At 38.8% G+C, this 23,215-nt stretch overlaps 2 protein-coding genes across 2 annotated transcripts in view; both read right to left on the bottom strand.

Annotated features, from left to right (window-relative positions):
* Window positions 1-21,992, bottom strand: part of LOC122407139 (uncharacterized) — a 28,292-nt gene extending 6,300 nt beyond the window's left edge. The window contains exons 1-8 of the mRNA XM_043413166.1: window positions 6,965-21,992; window positions 5,219-5,361; window positions 2,745-2,927; window positions 1,379-1,586; window positions 1,070-1,194; window positions 639-778; window positions 271-536; window positions 29-176 (exon numbers count right to left, since the gene is read on the bottom strand). Of these exons, the coding sequence (XP_043269101.1) occupies window positions 29-176; window positions 271-536; window positions 639-778; window positions 1,070-1,194; window positions 1,379-1,586; window positions 2,745-2,927; window positions 5,219-5,361; window positions 6,965-7,158 (1,407 nt within the window). The 5' untranslated portion in view covers window positions 7,159-21,992. The remainder of the gene's footprint in view (window positions 1-28; window positions 177-270; window positions 537-638; window positions 779-1,069; window positions 1,195-1,378; window positions 1,587-2,744; window positions 2,928-5,218; window positions 5,362-6,964) is intronic.
* cpx (complexin) overlaps window positions 21,990-23,215 on the bottom strand; it is a 90,397-nt gene continuing 89,171 nt past the window's right edge. Inside the window, exon 4 of the mRNA XM_043413390.1 lies at window positions 21,990-22,063. Within this exon, the coding sequence (XP_043269325.1) occupies window positions 21,990-22,063 (74 nt within the window). The remainder of the gene's footprint in view (window positions 22,064-23,215) is intronic.

The raw sequence follows: 23,215 nt of genomic DNA, 5'->3' as shown, positions 1-23,215 counted from the left end.
CAGCTGACGTTTTCGTACTGATAATTACCTTGAGACCTGGCAGAACCCAGAAGCCTATGCCTCCGGATGGAAGTTTCATGGAAACTCCTTTACTGGCGTTCAAAACCTGTGGTCTTATTTGGGGTAATTCTTGTTCATTAATGAGTCTCAAAGGCGCGTTGTTGAGCAGGACAGTTCTGAAATTTCGAGGAGCAGTTAGATTGATTTTGCGAATAATTTGTCACAAGAAAGCGGTCGATGAGTTGAAAAAAGGAGAAATTTTACGCTTACTCAGAGAACATTCTGTTATCCGCGTCGAAGCCAGGCAGCAATATATATTTGTGAATTGTTTTGGCCTTCAAACTTTTTAGATTAACGACTATTTTCTTCGGCGTCAGATTTATTCCGAAAACGGTCAATGAGCCTTTCTCGTATTTCGACGAGGGTTTCGTGCACTGGCAATAAAAGTGTACGTGACTGCGATTCCCGTTGGTTACTCTTGCGTCGAGGACTTCGGGACCCACCAGTGCTTTATGGAGTACGGAAACCCAATAATCCTGTGAATACATGTGAGTGCAATTGTGATGAAATTTATCAGTACTGCTCTAAGAAAATATTCCCATTTATTTGGGGTGATTTTTAAATAGTTCAAATCTTACGGGAGTTGGTTGAAGCAAGTTGGAACCATAAGGCTGCCTCAAGATAACTTGAACTCCGAGTCTCGCTGCGTTGCCTAGGCGCCTCGTCCACGCGAGGGCACCCAAAAATTGTTTCTTGCAATCCTCCGGCTTTGATTCAGCTTGAAAAAGAGCGCGTCATCGAGTCAATTATTCGTTCATTCTTTACGGTGAAAATCGTGTAGGTTCGTTCAATGAAGTAATTAAAAAAATAAAAAAAAAACACACAACGGAAATGAAAAATAATTGCAAATGATGGATTTATTATCGTCCATGTACGATCAAATATTAGTTGCTTTCACAAAGTATAAGTCGATCAAAATATTGTCGTTGAATAATATATTTCGTGTTCACCGTCCGTGGATTTTGATTATTCGTATACGAAAGTTTGTTGAGTTTTATGGTCGTCTTACCAATCCAAAGAGGTTTTTTCCATATAGCGCGTCCTACGAGTCTGTAAAGGCTATCTCTGTCGACTGCCAAGCTATCATATTGCATCGATACACCCTCATCATCGAGCGTTACGCCGGCAAAGTTTCTAAAACCATTCAAAAGTTTGGTATGAAACAAAAATAGACTTAAAAATTTGTTTTTTTTTTTTTTTTCTTTCAATAAGATGAGGAAATACGATACTGAAAAAAATGAAAACAAATTCGAAAAGAAAAGAGACTACATCGAGTTATTCGAAAGATGAAAATGACAGAATTGCTCAGTCCACTCACGGATGCCAAGTTATTGCCGAAAGTGCATTCCCCGCAACGCTCAAATAATCTTGTAGGTACTGCTGTTGCTGTTTCGTTCGGTATGCTACGACATCTGGACCAGTTACGAGGCTCTTCGAGTACCTTGGAAATGCATCTAGCATACTGCGTAGTCGCATAACTGCTTTGCCACTATCGATGCCAGTTACGTCGCAACGAGTTTGACACTCTATAAAAAGATATTCGAGCATCTTGAAAAACTTTTTACCAACGGTATAGAAAAGGTAAGACAATTTTCTTCTCCACAATTTGTAGAGTTAAGATATCATGAATAAGTGAGAGAAGCTTGAAAATCCATTGATTTTCGTTCAGAAATGGAAAAAATCAAAACTTTTTAGATTTAATTCTTTTGAGTAAAAGTAAGATTAGAATTTTTAAGTATTGATAAATATATGTTGGAAAAATATTTCATCAACTAATTTGGAGAAATTGGTAAGGTTGTTTTGTGCGTCAAAATATTGTATCAACCCATCGATAAAGTGTTTCATGAATTTTAATGGAAATTCAGTTGTCATCGAGCGAGTACACAAAAAATTGATAATTTCAGCATGATTTATCGATCTGCGAAGTAAATCGTTTCAAAGTCCATTATTATCCATTAAAGGTAAGCTCGGTGCAACCAAGCGATTCTTCCCTCCAGTAAAACCCAATGGGAATAAATCCACCCCGTGGATTGCGATAAAGGAGATAAAATATGAGACTCCAACATTGCTTTTCCTCCCTCTTCCGCGCTCTCTTTCTTTCGCTATTTCTCTCTGAAATCGCCGCATGGTTGTTGGAGTTAGAGGCGGAGTGCGCGACCTTATAAATCGTTCTAAATCGCAACTGCACTCAACGGTGTGGAATGTTGTAATCGGGCTTCTCCGCGGAGCTCTTGCAGTATCACAGAATCGATCCAGTGACTTTATAAAACTGTTGAAGCCTCTTACGAAATGCTGAAACGTTGACTTTGCCCAGAAAATTATGGGAGAAATAGAGAGCTTATCGAACTGTTTTATGGTGTGCTCGATATTTTTTGAAACTTTCGGATTATCAAAAAAAACTCAACGTTATACTCGTTTGTAAAAGTTTTTCATATATTGTACGTTGGAAAAGCAATTGAATCATTAAATTCGACGAAAAAATGGTCGGTCAAGTGTTCGTGTTACTCTATACTAAAAAATCACTTGAATCCAAAGCAACCTAATTTATTGGCCAATCATAAATACAAGTTCGATGATGAATGCTTGAGAAACTTGGGGGTTTGAATCGTTTTTGCGAAAAGTCTTCCAATTCAATAATTTTTTCGCAGCTAAGAAAAAAAGCACAAATAAGAGTGATTTATTACCGTAACCGAGTTGCCAGCTGGTATTGAAACCCATTTGATCACTGAACGAGATGAGGTCCAGAGCGTTTCTCGAATCCCAGACAGAATCTCCACCTCCGATCTCAGTATGTTGCGGTGTGATGCATACCAGTATGTCTAGACCTGCATTCTCTGCCCAGCGATTAACGTTGATCCAGTTTGACTCTGTTTGTTCGTACGAGGATCGTATTATTTTTATTATTATCGACTGCAATTTATCTAGAGAAAAGATAGTCTGGGAGGACATGCGTCTTCCAGATGCAATGTAGAGCGCTCGATAGTCAAGAATCGAGATCACGAAATCATCGTGAGCTTTGGATACTAGCTCGACAAAATAGGGAGGAATAATATTATTCATTAAGGGCTTTCGACTTAAATTTCTTGAAAAATGAAAATTCAGCGAGAAACTTGTGAATGCGTTGCAGAATTCTTTTGGCCTAACTTCTGACGGAAGTCCATTTTTCATAGAGTTGATTAACAAAATTTTCGTAACTATTCGATTTGCAGACACACCAAAGTTTCCACAATGAAGACTTCTTGAGGAAATTGTCAAGTTTTCAGAGAGCATAACTTGCAATGATTTTTCAAACATTCAGAAATCTCATTGGTCTGTGATACAATCCGTGGCATGAGGCACTCTGAATGTGACAAACATGTGGCTCAACGAGCACAGGATCACAAAACCGGCATTGCAAGCTCCACCAGAACAGTACGAAATAGCACACTGTGTATTCTGGGCATTCGGGGCTGAAGAGAAGGAGGTAAACTCGCGGTTTCTGCGGATATGCGTCCGTAACTTTAATGACCTCGTAAATATCGTTCTATACCGCAGCAATTCTGAGCTTATAGCAGAACCGTATATGCAATATAAAGTTGAAACTCTCTTCCGGATCGTCTCGGAAGTTTACAAAACGGGAGTTCACACTGAGGCTATACTTTGTCCGAATATTGTCTGTGATTGAGCTCGTGATTGGGTTCAAGGCTGACTCAAGCTTGATCGATTTTTTTTCAACAATTATCACGGCGGTTAAAATTTACGTTGAACCTTATGATTGAACCAAATGGAAATGAATTTTTGGTGGACATTTTGTAATTCAAGAGCTCGTAAAACAGAGTCAAATATTGAACCACAACGAAGTAGATTTCTGCATAAAAATACGAAGATAGTTAACCCGTAGGAAGGACACTGGTGCAAATTTGCTTTCACGAAAATTTCAAGTGTCTAGAACTTCAAAATTTTTTTCTTCAATGTGCCCATTTTTCTATACTAAAACTTTATTCCACAATTTTTTAAACGATTGTAATCGATTACTAAGAAATTGTAACCCCTAAAAAGTTACATCGTAAGATTAATTCCATACATTCGAGTATGAAATAAAAAGTTTTGAAAAGTCCAAGTGCAAATTTGCACCAGTGTGGCGAGTGTGTGACCTCAAAGGAAGTGTCTATGGGCTAACGAAGAATTTCTGTTGGATTTATTGATGGGCAAATTCAAAAGTTCCAGTTAAAAATGAAGGAAGTTCGACTTTATTTTTGAAGACGAAAAAATTGAAACGGAAGCAGGAACGTTGCGGGTGTGTGATCGACATTTATCGTGGAGGTTTAACTCGTTTCACTCTATTCACGAAGGCGTTCAGTCAGTTGAGAAAAGTTTCACTGCACGTAACTATGGGACTAGCTGTAATATAATTTCGGTGCGTCACCAGTATTCTTGTAAAGTGTTTCAAAACACGTGTCGGAAATTTCACGAAGTTATAAGATCGACGCAGTTTAAGGGGACAGTCATCGTCCATCTTTATTTGCAATGTGTTTTTTATAGAAAAAAAATAATGAGTCTATTGTAGCATGAGCGGTGCGTCATACGACGAAAGTCTCGCTATTCTAGCGCAGGAAATCAGTCGGTCGATATCTCGGTAACGGTGCGCCCCGAGGGAGAAAAATAATAGCGAAGCTTTTATTTTCCCTCAAACTCCAGAGTTCATTTTCTCAACTTGAGAATTTTCGAGAATGCTTTTGTCCTCACAACATTTAGGAAGCCTGTATTGTGCATATCCGCTGCTGCGTCTCCGGGCTTAATATATTTCTTGCGATAGATGAAACCGCTTGAAAGCGTTTTCATAGCTGGGCGACCTCGTGGTCGGTTATGTGCACTTTACGATCGAGCATATAACCGTCTTCTTCGACTATCACTGATAGAATTGTCCAAACTCATGACCCACATATATGACGCGGTAAATCTCTTGACAATCGAAGAGAAAGCTGAGTGTAAATTTATGTCTCGGAATTTAATGGACCCCAAATCCTTATCGCTCTTCCAGCTCAAGTGCATTTTTTCTCTTCTTTTTTTCTCAACTTATCAGAGCTTGTTGATTTTCCTGCTGTGAAGGTGGCCATCGTTACCCTCCCCAGATAAATATGAAAAGTTCATGCGGTATAATAAAAATTGAAAAACTAACCAGTAATCGTAAAATTTGGATCTTCCTCGAAGTGCATGCTACGAGGTCTCACGAAGGTATACGAGTTACTTCGAGGTCCACCGATTCTGACGAATGCAGGTGAGAGAGCTCTCGCCATGTTGACGCTCCTTTCGGCATGTCGTCTAAAAGATAAACAATTTCAATACGTAACGAAGCAATTATTTAAATCGAGCTGTGATCGTGGCTGTTGACAATAACTGTGTTTATAGAAACTAGGAAAATTGAAAGAAAAATCTTGATTCGGATTCCGATATTTTTCCATCATCGTCGACGCACTCAGACAGAGTAAACGTTTTTTCCTCATCAGTTGTCATCTGTATAGGGAAATCGAAAAACAAGAGTTCGAAATTGGCTTCGATAATACCCAGCTGAAAGCTTTTCCCTCGTTCGTTTGTTCAAAGCAAACCGAAGGATTTTCGTTTCGCTCAATAAACATTGATTTTGTTCCACGAAGTAAATATCAAAATGTATAAAAATGAGTCAAAATGTGGGAGCACTAAGAGGATGGATCAGTCGGTATATCGCAACCGTTAGTGCGAGAGAGATAGCTGAAAATTTCGAAATCGAAATTCTTTGACACAGTTTGACCGATTAAAAAAAGGCTCTGTCAGTCGATTTTTGCCATCGTTCTGCGTAGGCTGACAGAGCCTTTTTTTAATCGGTAAAACCGTGTCAGAGAATTTCAATTTCAAAAATTCCAAGTGAGGTTAGTCGACTGATCCATATACTCTTAACGTATGCACGCGGACACCAATAAATTGTTTTACTTTATTATTTTTTCTCGTACTTTGTATCGAAATATCGATACTTCGAGTTCGAAAAAATTTGTCAGCGTTTCAGTGGCATCGAAGCCCATGACTGCCGATTGGCCAATAAATTTTGATTTCTTTCTTCAATTATTTTGCATGGAATTCTTTGACCCACGGAAATTGGAACGCTATTGCACTCGTGAAATATTTATATATCGCCGAATACGTACAGGTACACGGAACGAACATCAGGCATCTACGAATAAGCAGAGAACTCAATGTCGAAGGTTTAATTTAAATGGCAAACATACTGCAAACGCACAACTCGCTTTCAATAAAGCAAACCGGAAAACCGATCGTGTACCAGTGCTGTTCTCCATTTGCAGGGATTTTTCGTGTACCGGAGCTCGTACAACGGCGCATTCAAGCAGCTAACTCGAGCTCGTTGCTCTCTGTCTGTTTTTATTCCATCTCTCTCCCTCATTCCCTCTCTCTTTCTAGTTATTGCATTCCGCGGTGAGTTCTCGTCACTTGATGGACCATCCCTCTCGCCACTGTACATGTCGACAGGAAGTTTAGATGAATACGCATACCTCTGCACACAAAGCGCACTGGCTGTTGCCGCTACTGCTGCTCCAGTATTTGATAGCTCTTTTGCCAATTGTTTGGGAGCTACCGATTTCGCGAAACGAATACCGGAGCAGCGTCAATTCCACCTTCTACCCACTTGCAAAGAGTATTATTTTAATGAAAATTTATACGCGGGTTTGAAAGTATGTTTATTGAAGAAAAATATATTGAGAAAAGCTGATGAAAACGACGACGTAGTTTCTATGTTTTATTGAATTACTGAAAATTTCAATCAGCTGAAGGGACAGTGACGTTTTAGGGAGGCTGTACAAACGATTCGTATTTTTTATGCTAGAATTTCGGAAGGTTTATTATTCTCGAGAATGTGTAACATCTCATTACTTACGTAAGAGCATCTCCGGTGAGAACGACCGTTGGGTCGAGAGTGTAACTGAGAAACTTGTCGCTCGTCAAAGCCAAGGGTTTTTTAACGTTAACGGTGAGAAAAATGTCATCGGCGTTGGAAAGATCGGCGAAAAAGATAAAAGTTGTAATAAGCAGGAGTCGTGAATCAGCCAGCGAGCCGGTGAGTCCAGCCATTTTTATGGCCTTTCTTCGTCACCTTGTTGCACTTTTTATTTTTTTAAAATCTCCGTACAATTTAAGCTCGGCGGTTTTTTCCGTTATACATACAGATTAATTTCCTCCGCGCTTTCCCCGACACACCGAACCTCGAGCGTTAATTAGAAACTTTTCTTTTGCGCTTGAATATTCCAGAAGGTCCGACCCTTTATAAAATAATAACCGTACTGATGCGAGACCAAGGGAAAATGGACTGCGTGCTTCCTCGAGACTTTTCGGACTGCTGAATTTCGAACGAAAACTGTGACAACTGGAACGCGGGTATTGCTAAATATGATTTTGCAGCATTTGCAGTTTCCATAAAAGATACAGAAGCATTAACGAATGTCAAAAATTACGCATGGATTGACTAACTCGCGGAGTTCGATTTTGAAATTCGAATATATCAAGCGGCAAACTGAGTCATTGCGTAAGTCTCCCGAGCCCGTATATCTGGGCCATGAAAACTTTGCCATCTAAGCGATTTTCGCTCAGGAGTCCATTCCAAACGTTTCGCATACCGTGAATTTCTCATCGATGTCCACCAGCTCCTGAATATAAACACATCACCTACAGAACCACCAGTTCCGAACATTCTAAGGAAAAGGCAGTAAGACTATTATAAGATAAAAAATTTATGCAATCTTTAAGGGCTGTGAACAGTGCAAACGTTGGAATTTTTGGTTGTTTTGTGTTCAATTTATAAATAAAAATTGGTTGGATGGATTCACATTAAATCTTGTACACATCTTTTACATGCTCAGAAGTACTGAATTTTTTTTTTTTTTATTTTCTTAATGGTATATTTTTGTACAATGGTGGGTCGAAAATGGCACCCCTTGAATGGGCGTTGACAGCAAAACGGAAAGAGTTTTTATCCCAGCGACTTGATTAAAATTGCATTTTGTAGGGAAAACGTATGTTTTCAGCATGACGTAGCCGCCTTTTGATAACCTTTGTTCTTGTCTTTTATAAACAATTTTCTACTGAGAAATCCACAAAAATTGTGATTTTTTTTTTTTCAAATGGTCGACATTTTTTTTTTTTTTAAATTGAAAAAAAATATTAATCCAGTGCTTCTGAGTATGCAAAAGATGTGTGCAAGGTTTTATTCGAATTCATCCAACCAATTTTTATTTATAAGTTTGGAATTCGAAATCAGTAAATTCTCTGATCACAATTCCCTCGCCAGACTATGAATTTTGAGTTTGAGTTTCTACGCTCGAAAACGTCCTGGCTCAATCGGCAATAGTCCCATTAAATTGAAACGAAGGAAAAGTTGCAGAGACAGAATATAAGACGGCGAAATTCGGTAACATGATTTCGTTTATTACTTTTCCTTTTGCTTCCAACAGTTAGAACTAAATAACATCAACGCATATTCTTACGTGTTTATGTACTTACTTCTCTTTAGTTTTAGACATGAATCTTAATATGACTACAAAGAAATAATTCGCGTCGTGGTGGAGTGACACGAGGGGATTGATCGAGAGTTCGTATTAGCGAGTGGACAATTCGCAGTCCATGCTATGCAGCTCAGGAGCTGGAAGGGGGAGTTTCGAAAGTTTCATTACTCCAATAAAGACGTAAATTCAAATCCAATTGTTGAAAAAGAAATGTGAATGCTGGAACGCAAATCGACCTATGATTTTTCATGACTAACATTCTTAATTGTGAATCTCCAGAAACGAGCTCGAAAATCCTTTTTTTACTTTGATTATCAATTTATAAAACTTTTCAAGTGTGCTTCATTACCACAAGACTGATTTTTATCCCTGACAGCTGTGAAAAAGTACTCCGCAAACGTGGTGCAATCGACATAATTTCGGTGAAGAATGGACCCGTGTCGAGTCGAAAATTCAAGCAATCTTTCAGTTTTCCATAACCAAAGTTGATGAAAAGTGGAATTTACCAACATTTCCGCCTGATAAATAGCAGTAGATTCGCGAATATGTTTAATTCTTGCCTTTGTGGTTTGAATTTTTGAATAAATAACGGTGAATTTCGTATCTAATCGACATCACGAATCAGAACGTACGTCAATTCAGAGTGACACACGTATCGGTTGAATGAATAAATTATTTTAAGTTAGTGACACCGATACAGCCCCCTCGATCTTCTTGATTAGAAATGTGATCAATATAGAGACAGGGAAAAGGCGATTGAACGCTGGCTTTCCAAGCAGGATGCTCTTTCCTGTAGAGAAAATTGGATTTCGCGTTGGTGTGACTACGAAATGTTGCATGAATCGTTCTTCTCATCGTCATAAAATTTCTCATAATGATTTTGATGTGTATTCCATGTGATGACATAGTTCAAACTAACTAAATAATATTCATTGTAATTTACGCACTAATAAATAATATAAATGTATATTAAGGTAAAGGTATGTGCATTATATATTTACATATACGTATGTACGTTATGTATGTATATATATATGTATTTAACAACAATAATATAATATTATAATCATTGTCACCATCACTGGTAATTCATTTTTTTGTTCAATTTTATTTTTTTTAATTCTCAATGCTTACAATAATATTATGTTCAACAACAAACTCGCTCGTGTCTTTTTTTATTTTTTTTTTTTCGTTCAGCCACTACGCACGCTACTTTATACAAGAGTTCCTCCCCCGTTTTATATACTCACTTATATTCGTCGATTTCATTTCTTTGTGTGTTTTTTTTTTTTTTAAATTTTTGGTTTTTTTCTCTTCATTTTTCAAAGTGTATCTATATTTGTATTTCTCCTTGTTCTCTACCTTCGGTGTGTATCTTTATGCAGTACATATCTAATATGCTACTCGTCGAATACCCACGAAATCCCTTCGCGTTCTTGTTTTCAACTTGTTTTATTTTCTCTCTCGTCTCTTTATTTATTGATTTGTATTTTTGTTTGTTTGTTTGTTTATTATTCATCTTATTCGACGCTATTTTATTTTCTTCGTTTCCTAAAACTCATGAGCAAATTTCGTGCGATTTTTGGACACGCGAGAGACTCGATTCCCGTATATTTTCAGTCCTGTCACAACGGTGGGTGCTTTTTAATTTTTGTTTCGTTCGAACTCAATGTCATTCGTTCCTTCTTCACAATGAAATATCATCGAGATTCTGTTGGTTTCAGTGCCGTAAAGAATACGTGCGGCTTAGATGGTTTCGACCTCGTTGGACTTTGTCAGTCCTCGAACTGCTGGGGTACACACTGCCGCACACTTTATAGGTATGGTAAAGCCTCCGCAGAGTAGTGTAATGCTCGGTTTTTTAATTTTATTACTTTTCACTGTGTGTGTGTGTGTGTATGTGTGTGTGTGCGTGTGCATGTTTCTGTTTTTATTCACAATATTAATTTTTCAACGCAATGTGTTGGTTGTTTTTTGTCATTCTTCATTTACTTTGGGCTAAAAGGCTCGTATAATAGTATAATAGGCATCGACAGTATTGCTTCTTGGTTCCTCGGATCGGACCGACCGCCGATCAGAGAATTTAGAAGAGTGCGGATTCGTTACAGCACCTTTTGTTCTCCCACGAAGGTAATATTCCTCGCTCAATGGTACGCACGATAATGAAATTCATCTCCGATACAATTTCATTTAACGATTATTCATTAACTGAGAAATGCAATAATCGTGACGGATATTGAACGAAAAAACGACAGAAAATCGACGAGAGTGATATTTCCTACACCCCGAAGCAGCATCCCCCATCGACATTCATAAAAATCGAATTGAGTTCGCTTCGCTAGGGTGATGGAAATATACTCGAACTTCATACCAAAATGGCAGTCGAAACAATTCATTTACCGTTCCCGATGGCCGTTTATTTCCCTCGATTCAGTATCATCATTATTTCTCTTTTTTAACAATAACCTTCGTTTCATGTATTACCATGTCACTTTCCCAGCGATTTCATCTCGCATCCAATAAATTACAAATGTCGATGCCGGTACAAATTACAAATCTCTCTCTCTCTCTCACGTCCGCTGTTGTTCTTTTCTTTTTTTTTCTCTTTTTTCCTAGTTCACTAAGCACACGTTTTTCTTCCCTCACGTACAAAGCTAAAGCCTAATTATATTTTTGTCTCGTGAAATATTATTCTCTTTGCCATTTTATATTTCAGTAATACATCGTCCTGAACTGCAAGCTCACCTTATCACGCTACCCCGTATACAGAGTGAGCCACCCAAAATGGACCGGCCGAAAAATTGCTCAGACAAAAGGGCTTCCACCAAAATTTCGAGCAGGTGGCCCTCATTTTTTTCAAATCTCATCACATTCACTCGCGTTCCATCAACGTTCGTTAATGATCGACTCGATTTTTCGGATCGCCCGTCTTTGGCGGCTCATACCGTAAGATATACATACATTTTGTTTATATATGTATATTTATGTATACGCGTGTATATACATATGTATAGATATATAAAGATTTATGTATATTGTAATGTACGCATAACGAATGATCATCATTCTCATCATCATGGTAGTAATATCTATTAATATTTGTTGTTTTATCGTCGTAATAATGACGATTATTAATCGCGTTATTAATAAATTCGGTAATGGTTAGTATTATTATTACTTTATTAATGCGTTGTGTCGTTGTCTCTGAATAATCATATTATGTGGTTGACGTAAATGTTTCTAGTTCCCTTGCGCAGTTACAGTTCTTCATGAATTTTGTGTCCTTTCGTAACGCTTTTTTCTATTATTTCAGTCAAACTGACATTCGTCGCCTTGTTACATAATTTTCGTCTTCATTTGCCGTCGAAGTATACATATTTACATGTGAGTATACGCATACTTCGTGAAGTTCACAGAGGCGGAGTACGCGTCGTTCGATCGAGCTTCGCGACACGCGCACACAGATTTTTATCATTTTTTCGGTCATCATCACGGAGTTTCGTCTTCGTCAGAGTCTTCATTTGTCTTTCATTTATTTTGCTTTATATTTAACGAGGGCTATTTACATTTGGGGCTTAAATAATGCAAACACAACAGTCTCTGTCGCGAGCGACCTCAATTCTTCGGCGCATTTATTCTCGAAATGAAGATTCAATGGTTCTTTCGTCGCGATCGTCACACTCGTCCTGTCCCCCGGGTCGCATGCTCTCGCTTCCGACAGCGCCCGTCTTATTCGCTCAAACGCCCACTCGCTTCCATCTTTAAATATTTTTAAAATTATACTTGTTTTTCGACTATAATTATCTAACGTTGCTTTAAGATCGATTTGTTGTCCTTTATACCTGGTTTTTCAATAACCTATCCAGACCCTAAGCTCCCCGTTGGGGGTGAAAAATTCTCAAAGACCAATCTTCCCATAGCCGCGAGCATTTTATAATCGGTTAATGCCACGAACGGAGGGGAGGATAAACATATTAATTTCTCCTCTCCCCCCCCCCCCCCCTGCTCAATCGTTTTCTCGAACACCGACTTGCGACTCTTTTAACACTCTTGCACTCTTGCTTAACATTAAATAATCAGCGTCGTATGTCCGCGGCTGTGAGTTTACATGAAACACGAATTGAGTAACTCTCGAGTGTCACTATGCGTGGGTGTGTCCAAACGTATGTGTCGATCGAGAAGTGTAAGTGTGCGCACGTATGCAGACTCTGTGGCTGCCTGCGACTGTGTGTGTGTGCGCGTGTGTGTGTGTGTCTGTCGATTCTCCCTTTTTATATCACGTGCCACGTTGCCGTGTTGTGGCTTAGGGTGGCTTAAGTAAAAGCGCTGGAGAGCCTAAGAGAGGAGACGAAAATTGGAAACGTATCAACAGATTGCTCAGAACGGATAGGGAGCTCGAAGAATGCTGAAGATGAATTCTTCGGTTGCGAGGAGAAATTTACTCACAGTTCCCCGAAAACTCCCATCCCCGATGAGATAAAGGATCTTCTGAGTTGTCGGTTGGAATAAAATACTTGCACTTTGCTCCCGAACTTATCGGTTCAACTCTGTACTCGATCGACGACTGTCGTCAGAGCTCGATTCACCGTGTGATCCGGTCCTCGTTCCAATTGAGAAAGATCAAGATCGCGTTTCGACGAAATAAACGAAAGAGCGTCGCGAACCTGTCGAAAAAGTGTGGAGACATTCGTGTTTAGGATCTTTCAAAGAGTTTCCAAAAAAATATTGTCGAGAGAACGATGAATTTTAGGCCGCAACGGTTCGTCAATTTAGTGCTTTTTTTCCTCGGACCGATTATGCTCACAGCGTGTCATCAACGGGCTTAATTTCACAACCGTGAAATATCGAAAGGGCGTAACGATTCTCGAATCGAGGATCATCGGTTTACCGATCATCACAGTAAACTTTTTCACAGCAAGTTTCAAGCGTTCGCTAATAAGAAAATACGCACAAAGTCACACCTAGTATCGAGTCTATGCGCACACCAAAGTCGTTGCAGTTGACATCGATTTTCACTTGACAAAGATCATCAAAGTCCACTGTCTTTTACCGAGCGATTATTTCCCAAAGTAATAACGTTTAACTGAAGAAAATCATTTATTACTTTTCATATCTTCACAAAACCAAAGATTCCGAATGAAACAGAATTCGCAAAAAAATGTACGAAGGTTTCGTCAAAAATATGAAAAATTCATTCGAAAATTCATCACCCGGAAAACAGGACGAAAAAAAGTAGCAAGGACAGTTAGAATGTAAACGGAATTCAGCCAAAATGGCTCAATCGCGAACCGCCCGGTTGATCATCGATTGGAGCGACGTAGGTATAAACATACATGCGTATGCGGAGACGAGGGTGCATCGAAGTTTTGAATATCGAGAAACAACAACGACATACGACATTAATTAGCATATAACAGTAGCAGCAACATTAAACGTCTTGATGTTTGTTTGTTTTCTGTTAACAGTGGAATACGAATAAGTTAGACACAGTGCCAAAGGCATCGAGTATTTTCAAGATCTTCTTTTTATTCTCTGTCCTCTTTCGCGTTGTGTTCGTGAGACTCGAAAAATTGCATTATTGCCCTTTGAAAGCTGCGGAGCAATCGGACTGGATAATCATTTCACTGACACGAGAACGCGAGAGATTCGTGTTAATCTCGGAGTTGATTAGATATATATTTTTTTGTGTAAGACCGAGCGAGACTATTTTTCCTGAAAAAGAGGATTAACACGATTCCTTTTTGAAGTTCGTTAATCTCCTCGTGCTACCATCAATTTTTCGTAACGCAGTCTCGCTCCTCTGTGTCCCGGCAGGCAGCAAAATATATATAGAGCATTTTTTTCCACGTATTCAATAATACACGCATATACACGTTGTTGCATATACATTTGTATATATATTGAACGAAATGCAGTAGCGTACATGCACGTAGAGACATCGAAGGTGCGAGCTCAAAGACAGATGAAAGAACTGTTTGTTTTTTTTTTTTCGTCTACGATTGACAATCGTACGTGAATCGGAAATAGAGATCACGATTTGTAATATATATTTGCATTTATATAGAATTAGACATATATATTGATGATATATGTGTATATATATATATATATATATATGTAGATTTATATAAATAAAGGGAAAATATTCGTTCGCGGGGACATCGCTCGACCATAAACGATTAACGATTTATTTCGTAACAATAACGACGTTACACGAAGATCTTTGTGTCGCGGTAATGTATGTGGTGTTTATCATTAATCTTGCTATTTGAATAATCGATGATCGTCAGCGTAACACATTAGAAGAACGAAACCATAAAAATACGTTGTTTGTTTCATTCCCAAGCGTGTGATTAATAATAACGATATACAAGAATTACATAGATCTTATTACAGTTTACAATCATAAATATTCTCTTTTATATTTGTCCCGTTTCTTTTTTATTTTTACTTTATTGGTTTATCTGATTATTTTCGTTTGTTTTCGTCGGTCTACGTATTTCCTCGCAAATTTGAAAATCGAAAGCGATTTTCTTCAGGGGCTTTTTTCACTCGAAGAGATCGAGGCTGAACGAGAAATTTGCGAGTGACGAATGATCTTCAATATAACTTGAGTATTGTATTAATTTATTTTTATAATGAGAAAAGAATAAATGAAATCGCGAACTTTCGACTAATGAAATATACATTTCTCGGGGTTAATTGAGTTAATTGACTTCAAGTATATTGTTCGGGATAATTGAAGGAGGTTCGGACCATTTTTGGATTGGATTAATTAATGGTCCATTCGTAGATGTGTACGAAGCTGTCGCTGGACTTTGATCATCATGATTTTAGGGGTGGGTCATCCAACAGAGCAGGAGCTGAACTGCCGAGTTGTTCTTTCTGGTCAGGGAGGCTTGTCAGACCAATACTGCACAGTTAACAAATAATATTGATCTTTTGATCATCATCGAGATGTATCCAAGATCAGAGACGAAGTGTGTATGAAAGAGGAGTCCCCAGAATAAAAAAGAGGGAAGGACAGGTCAAGAGAGACAGAGACAAAAAGAGAGAGAGAGAAAAGAGAAAAGAGAAAAGAGAAAGAGAGAGAGAGGAAGTGAGACATACAGATTAAAGCGTGGTCCAGTTCGTCCAAAACCTCATCATTTGATGGTTGGAAAACTTGTCTTTTTCTTTTCGTCGATATAACAATCATATATTCATCACTTTCATAATTCATTTTAATTGTCTGTGTACAGCGTTCGTGTCTCATGAAAAAATATACGTGTTTAGATGCGCGAGACACAGATCTGAGGCTATTGACTCTGACTTTAGAATAGCGATTGTAACGGCACTTTTCGGCGAAAAAAAATTCATTACGAGCACCTCTCTTCTAATGGATTTTCAATTACAATGTCCCAGACGAAAGGAAAGAAAGAAAAACTCAACTTCCAACGACAGATGCTCCATTACGTCCGAAATGATCGCATTTACTTTTGAGGATCTCTGTAAAAATGAATTAAGGCCTGATTGTGTTTGGAAAAATTGGCAAACACGCGTAAGTATTCGCTGCGTGAAATAAATTCTCGACGAACCGGACCCGCTGTAAAGCGTCAGCGAATTTCACATAGCTGCAAACACGACACAGACGACAGAAGAAGTAAACACTGCACATCCATTCATACAATAACCAATGAAATACATTTATGAGACAAAAGTCCGGACAGTAGAATTACACAGTACACGAATATTCGCTCGAACATGCAACATCGAAGTGCTATCGTGAAACAGTGTTAGAGAGAAATAAGATTTCCACGAAAGCACGTACTTCGTTCGGAGGCGATACCGATCGAGGGAGAGAAAAAGGGGCAACTTCAGCCTCGTCGAATTCGAAAAATAAATTGAACGGAATGAATTATTATAAAAACGAATAGGCTCTTACGAATTGTACGAACCTTATACGCGGCATGCGTTTTTTTCGATTGTGACGTTTTCATATCACGAAAATAGTGATATTACTGGTGAATTGAGTTACAAAATTGTGCCTCGAATATACAGAAAAAGAGAACATGCTTTTCGAGTAAAAGAGATGACGATAAAATATGTGGTGACTCGATTTACTGAACCGTTCTTATCCTGCATCTTCCTCGTTTTATCCTTTCGTGCTATTCTTTTCTCGACTTGGTCTTGGCTCGATTTTTCAAGCTTCGCAGTACCGATTCCTCGTACTTCACCGTTGCCACCTCAAGCACTTCTTTTCTTGTGAACTTTTCTCAAGTAGATTCTCCGTTCTATAACTTTCTTTTCCTCTTGACCGTGGAGCGGTCGCGGTATCGATTTTTTCAACATAACACCGGAAGTACGTCTCGGATGTTCTGTAACTTTATTTTATTTTATTTTATTTTTTCGTCGCTGTACTCGAACGTGAAAAACGTACGAGAGGACAGGGGTCGATGATTTTCTTCGTTTCACGTTCTCGTAAAAGCTAAGTCACCAAAAGTTTTGTAACTCCAGGCAACCGGATATATATTTATGTATGTCAAGCGTTCAGGTTTTTCTTTTTTACAGCTGGAAGGTGCCACGAAGCTATCGAGACTTTAGAAACTTTGCCACATCGGATTTTCGCTCGTAAAGTTGCGATTGCACGAGTCGCGACGTATAGCTATGTACATTTGTGTTTTACGATGAAACGACGAGCCACAAGTTTGTTAGATAAAGCGGAGGAAGATCAGGTGACGTTAAAAACGAGAATAAAGTTATTGGCTAAAACGAGACACAACTGAAATTCGAAAGGTCTCACTTTAATTATTCTTCCGGAGTTTCTTTTCCCTCTCTTTTTCTCTTTCTCTCCCTCTCTCTACTTCACTCTTGTCTATGATTTTTTCCTTTTGTTTATCATTTAAATTAGGAAAGAGTATCGACTCATCGGAGAAACATTTACAACACTGACAGCAGTAATGAAAGAGAAAAAAAGTAACATTCAAAGCCGTGACTGTTACAACGATGCCGAACCTCGATATACGGTTTTTCCATTCTACGTTATGTAATTAATTCCCTCGCACCGATTCGAGATCGTTTCGCCGAGGAAAACGATAGCTTTGCAAACATTTTCATCCGCTATTTTTTATCGTTTGGAATTTCCATTTATTTATTCAGTTATTTTTCATTCATCGTAGAAATTGAAACGAAATATCTAGGGACAAAGACAGATAGGAATAGAATCGTGTCACAGGATTTTTGAGCGGAAAAGTGATCCTTCTTCTTTGTTTGTTTTGTCTTATATGTTCCTTTTGTCGTATGAAGAATCGTTGGAAAGTGTTGTTGAGAATCGCGAAGGAGAATTGAAAATAAAAAAATACACTTTGTTTTCTCCATCGTCCATACAAAAATGACTCTAAACTTTTTTTTGTGTCAAGTTTTCTCATTTTCTTCCTAGCTTTCTCTCTCTCTCTCTCTCTCTTTCTCTCTCACACTGTTTCGCTTTCTGTTTTAAATTACGCACGTCGTTTTTCCACAAATCATACATTGTTCTTTACAATACATACGTTCGTCGAAAAAAGAAAAAAAATAGCTATGCCATCGTTTATTCTCGGGATCATACCGTTCACAGGGACTTTCATCATCACTTTTGGGTTATTTACTTTATTCGATCTTTTTTCAACTCATTCGTTCTCCAGCAGCAACAGGACGACGATGTTGATAGAATTTTACAATTATTCCAAACGTCTTTTTCTTGTCTGACTCTAACGACCGACTTTTTGCGTACTTCACGTGTATAACGAAATTTAGCACCCGTTATTTTTGAGTATTTTGCGGGGTTCCTAAACGCGTGTGTGTTTTTTTCGATTTTTTCCTCATTTTAGTACTCTTCTTTAATATATATAAGGCATGCGTTATCCACCATAAAGTCCATGCTTCGATCGTTCATGTCACACCTTCATCTGGCCACACGAATTGCCGCGAGAGAGTCTCTTGGATGAGAAAAATAGCCAGCGAATTAATGCTCGAGTGTTGATTCACGGTGGTCTCTGTGACGTTTGTGATGCATTGATCAACCATTTGGTTACACGATTGATCAATCAGTCAATTAATCGGTCGTCGATCAATCGGTCAATGCTGATTCGAATGTGCGCTCAGCCAATTTCCAATCCTCAAACTCCGCGGCATAATATTTCGCGCTTCCAAATTTTCTCGGTTAATGTTAGTGTTCGTATCCGGTGTGTCTTGGACTCAACACTAAACTATAATAACTTTAACAAATGCTTCGACGCGCCGGAACGAACAAACGACGCTTTATTCTCCATCGCGTGAATTCGAAGGTTTTGATGATTCATCATCAATGGCTAATTCATCGAGTTATCAGTATGACTTTAAACGAGATTTTTTTTCCAGGAGCGCTATGTCGAAACGAAGCAAAGACTTGGTTTTTAACCACGTTGATTTATCGACGCGTCGTGTGCTAATTATTTCATCCTTTTCTATATTCCGCTGTTTCATCTTCACGAGCCTAATATCTACTTACTCATGTATTCAAATAAACTTTTTTTGACATACATACAATTTAAATATTACTACGCTATCATCGCCAAACGTACTCGTGCATATACAGGCACACTTTATATTTTTCCTCCCAATCATTTCGTTAAACTCACTTGTCTTTTTCTTTATGTTTTTCATTTTTATGATGTTTTTAAAATTATTTATTTTCTTCTTTCTCAATTCATAAAGCGAAACAGTCGAGAAGCATACGATCGCAAACGCACAAGCACTCACTTTCGTTCACGCGTTGTCCCTTTCTCTCGGACACCTTGGGCAAAATCTCCCCTAACTACAAAGTTTCAACTAGTTTTTTTTCTTTTTTTTTTTTTCTTATTTGCTATATAATCGTTATTATTCAAACAGCCGTCGCACGGTTCAACAACTACATAACTCCGCTATTTATCGATTAAGGTGTGTGTTTTTTCCATCTTTTGTCTATTCGTTAATTCGCTAGAAACTTAAAACCTAAATAAATTCTCATTCTTCCCTTCGTCGTTTTCATGTCTTTCTTATTCTTCTGTGTCTGCCGATTATTTTCTCATGTCTCATTCGGCTTCGATCTAAAACTTTCAACCGCTCGTTTCTTCCCTTCTCCATCATCATCTTTTCTGTATATATCCGTTGAAATGGAGAACGAAATAAAAAACAACTTTTGTCATGCGTGACGCGATGCGAGAATCGTCTTCGTCGAATACACTTTTGTCATTCGTTTCTTTCTTTCTTTCTTTTTTTTTTTTACTTATTGTGTTTTGAGTTTCATTATAATTTAAGTGCTGCCCATCGTCTTGGGAATTCACTACATCCATCGTCGTCCACACGGGAGAAAGCGTAGGCAATAAGGAGCCATACAGACTCTCTCATTCAATTTTCATCACTTTTTTATTTAGCTGCTTATTACTTTCTATGTTTTTTGTTCCTATGGTGATTCATTCTTTTTCACCCCTTTTATTCCATCTTCCTTTTTTAATTTCTCTTCTCCTTTTCTCTTGCTCCCTGTCTCGTTATGCCTCATCCCCGTTCTTCAGTTTCGATATTAAAGTTTTTCTCTTGTTTTGCTTCCGTTTCTTGACTTGACACCATTTCTTTTTTGTCAGCTGATCAGTCATCACATGACAACTTTTCATCTGATTTTCGACACCCTTCCATTCATCAATATTCTTGCCAACTGATGACGGCGAAACCCCTTTTTCTGAATAACTTTGTCGATGTTCACATATTCATTTGTCGTTGGTTACTCCATCTAATAAGAGCGAAAGTATTTCACTTTTGGTTAAGAATTTTAAATATATCCAATGAACGATCGTTTGTTCGTGGCATTTCGAAGAGGAGCCTTTTTCCTTTCGATGAAATGAATACTTTTACCAACCATTAAATTCGTTCTAGTTGAAATTTTCAATAGATCGATTTATTGACGAGGTTTTAACGAGGATCCGAGAAGTTTCCATCTTGACGGCTAGCGTTTTTTCATTGATAATGAAGAGAGGATTTTCCGAGTTGGCGTCACACGGTGTCGATGCAGGATCGAATGAGAGACGAGAAGATCGAGTGAAACGTTAACTGTGGAGTACCGGCATACCAGGGAGATTCATCGAGAGATGGAACAATGGTGGCCTCGCTAAGAACCCTTAATTCTCCACTTTTCTCTGTCACAGGTTTCACTTTTGCGTTGCGACGTCGAATGGCCGGAGCTTGTAATCTGCAGCAGCCCTTTCGGAGCGGCCTTCGACTCTTTTCTCAGATTGTTCGGTCGTGTTGTTTTTTTACTTCTCCTTAAATCTCTTTGGCCGTATTCCCATTGATTTATCGACAACTCATCTTTCTCTTTCTCTCTTTCCATTTCCTTCAATCTATTTTTCAAGAGCTTCGCTTCAATTAATTTAAAGAATCCCAATGCGTTCCTTCGGCTACTGGAATTTTTCAAAGGTTATAACTTCAGAGTTGAAATGAAGGAGTTCAAAATGTTCGCGTATCGTTGGAAACAAAAAAAACTTAAAATCATTTATAGATGTTTCTCTTGGCCCGTCTCTCATTTTCATTGCTCGTTGAATATTTATTTTTCCTGTCTTTATGTCTAATATTATCAGTCCCCTTCTTTCTTCCACAAGAGCACATTGTTCGGATTGAAAGGTGAAAAGACATTTCGTTACAACGAAATCAGTCCTTGCTATTCTCGCATTTTTTATTTTCCTATCAATTCTCTTATTCACAGCTCTTTGGACCATAGGCGTGGTTCGTTCTCAGCGACTATGAAGCAGTAACGAAACCGCGAGCGCGAGAAAGATGGAGAGAAGAGGAAGTGAAATACAGCGAACCGGGGTGAAAAATGGACTTGTATAACTAAATTTATCGTAGAAACCAGCAGAATTTTTCACCACGGTCGCTCATGCGGTGAAAAGCATGTGAACGATCTCTCAATTGAATGCTCGAATAGTAATTTTAGCGCGTTTTTTGTGGTCTTGTATTCGATTGCGATACTCTGTTCTCGATAATAATGACGATCCCGACGATTGGACGACGAAAGATGTTATTTTTCCTGTCTTAGAAAAAACTCTTTTCATCACAAATTTTCATGTTAAAACTTTTCCTCGCCTCTCTTTCATCGATGAAGCCCAATATTGTAAACTCTACGTTCCTGCCTGCTTCACTTCCGTCCTTTTTTCTTCTTCTCCCTCGTCTTCTTCCAGTTGTTTTTCTCCTCTCCTCGTTTCTCTTCCGTTGGCCAATTTCGCTGCTCGATTTTCTTTCGAAAACTTTTCTCTTGCCTCTTGACAAACCGTTTTTCTCGGGCTCTTCTCGCTCTGCTGGTGGCGGGGATCGGGTTACATGGCCGATCCCGATGACATCCAACGGCGTCATCGACTTCGACCAATCGAATGGGCTGACTCATTGCAGACTGCAGCCATTATCGAACTTTGTCTTCAACTCGGTCACGCCCGTCGTGATCGAGTTTTTCAGTTCTGCAACAAACGGAGACAAACGATATTATCACGGTCATCCAATTAAAACAAAATGAGGCGTTTGCCGAAAATATCGTCAGTATTTATGGAATATTAGATTCCGAAGAATAACGAGCAGATTGAATGGGCGATGCGGAAATTTAATCACTTCTTTATATGAAATAATTTCAATTGAAAAATGAAGAGCACACGAAATAGTCGTAACCACAATCCCTGTTCACCGAGTTATTGTGGCTTGTCAGTTGTGCGGGGGTGCATAACGTTAATTTTGTTTCGACGAATGCGTCATAGTCAATCATCGGCTATTGGGACATCACGAACACGACGTTTGTCGACACTCGTTCGATTTGCTTAGGCAACGCTGCTCTGTTTGATTTCCACCCCGGCTCGTTAAACCATTATTGATTGAACCTGCTGCGGGGTTGCAGCGAGCTGCGGCGATAACAAACGATACTCACTTCGTGGTCCTTTGCATTGGGTTCGTAAAAGGGAAGGATAGACGGTGCTGACACGCGAGAGTGAAGGACGAAGGAGACTGGAAATGGGGAAAAGGAGTCGGGAGAAAAAGCGGGAAATGCAGAGAGCTTTATCACACTTTGTATTCTCCTGATCTGCGAGGTATCCTCGCTTACTGATTCGATACTGCCGTTGTGTGACAATGTGAAATAAATCAACTGTGGCACAGTCCAAGGTGCCGCTACAACGGAACGAAAAACTTTCGAAATAACTGATTTTTATTAACAAAAGTAAAAGTGCATGCGAACAAATCGGAAAAATTTTAATCCACGTTGCCGAGCATTTATTTAAAAACATTGACTGACTTCGGCAAAGCCAATTTTCAACAGCAGAAGTGCACGAATCCACGAAGGTTCGCTCTAATCCACAGTTTCCACAGTGCCGATGAATTCAACTCAAAATAGCTGTGCCGTCTGCTGTTTGAAAACGCGAGCGTGAGTACAGCGCAACGTAAAATCTTAACTTTCCAGGTCGAAATTTACAAACTTATTGAGTCGTTGGCGGTGCAGAGCGAATTTTGGATAAGATGGTAAAAGGAACCTTTGAGGGCTACGTGGATATGCAGCACGAGAGAAAACTTCGTATGCTCGGTGGAGAATGGTCGAAGCCGCCAGATTGAATATAACCCGTAAAATA

This window comes from Venturia canescens, chromosome 2 (genome assembly GCF_019457755.1).
Source record: "Venturia canescens isolate UGA chromosome 2, ASM1945775v1, whole genome shotgun sequence".
Classification (NCBI taxonomy): domain Eukaryota; kingdom Metazoa; phylum Arthropoda; class Insecta; order Hymenoptera; family Ichneumonidae; genus Venturia; species Venturia canescens.
Note: the sequence above shows the minus strand (reverse complement) of the source record. Positions and strands in the feature narration are given on the sequence as shown.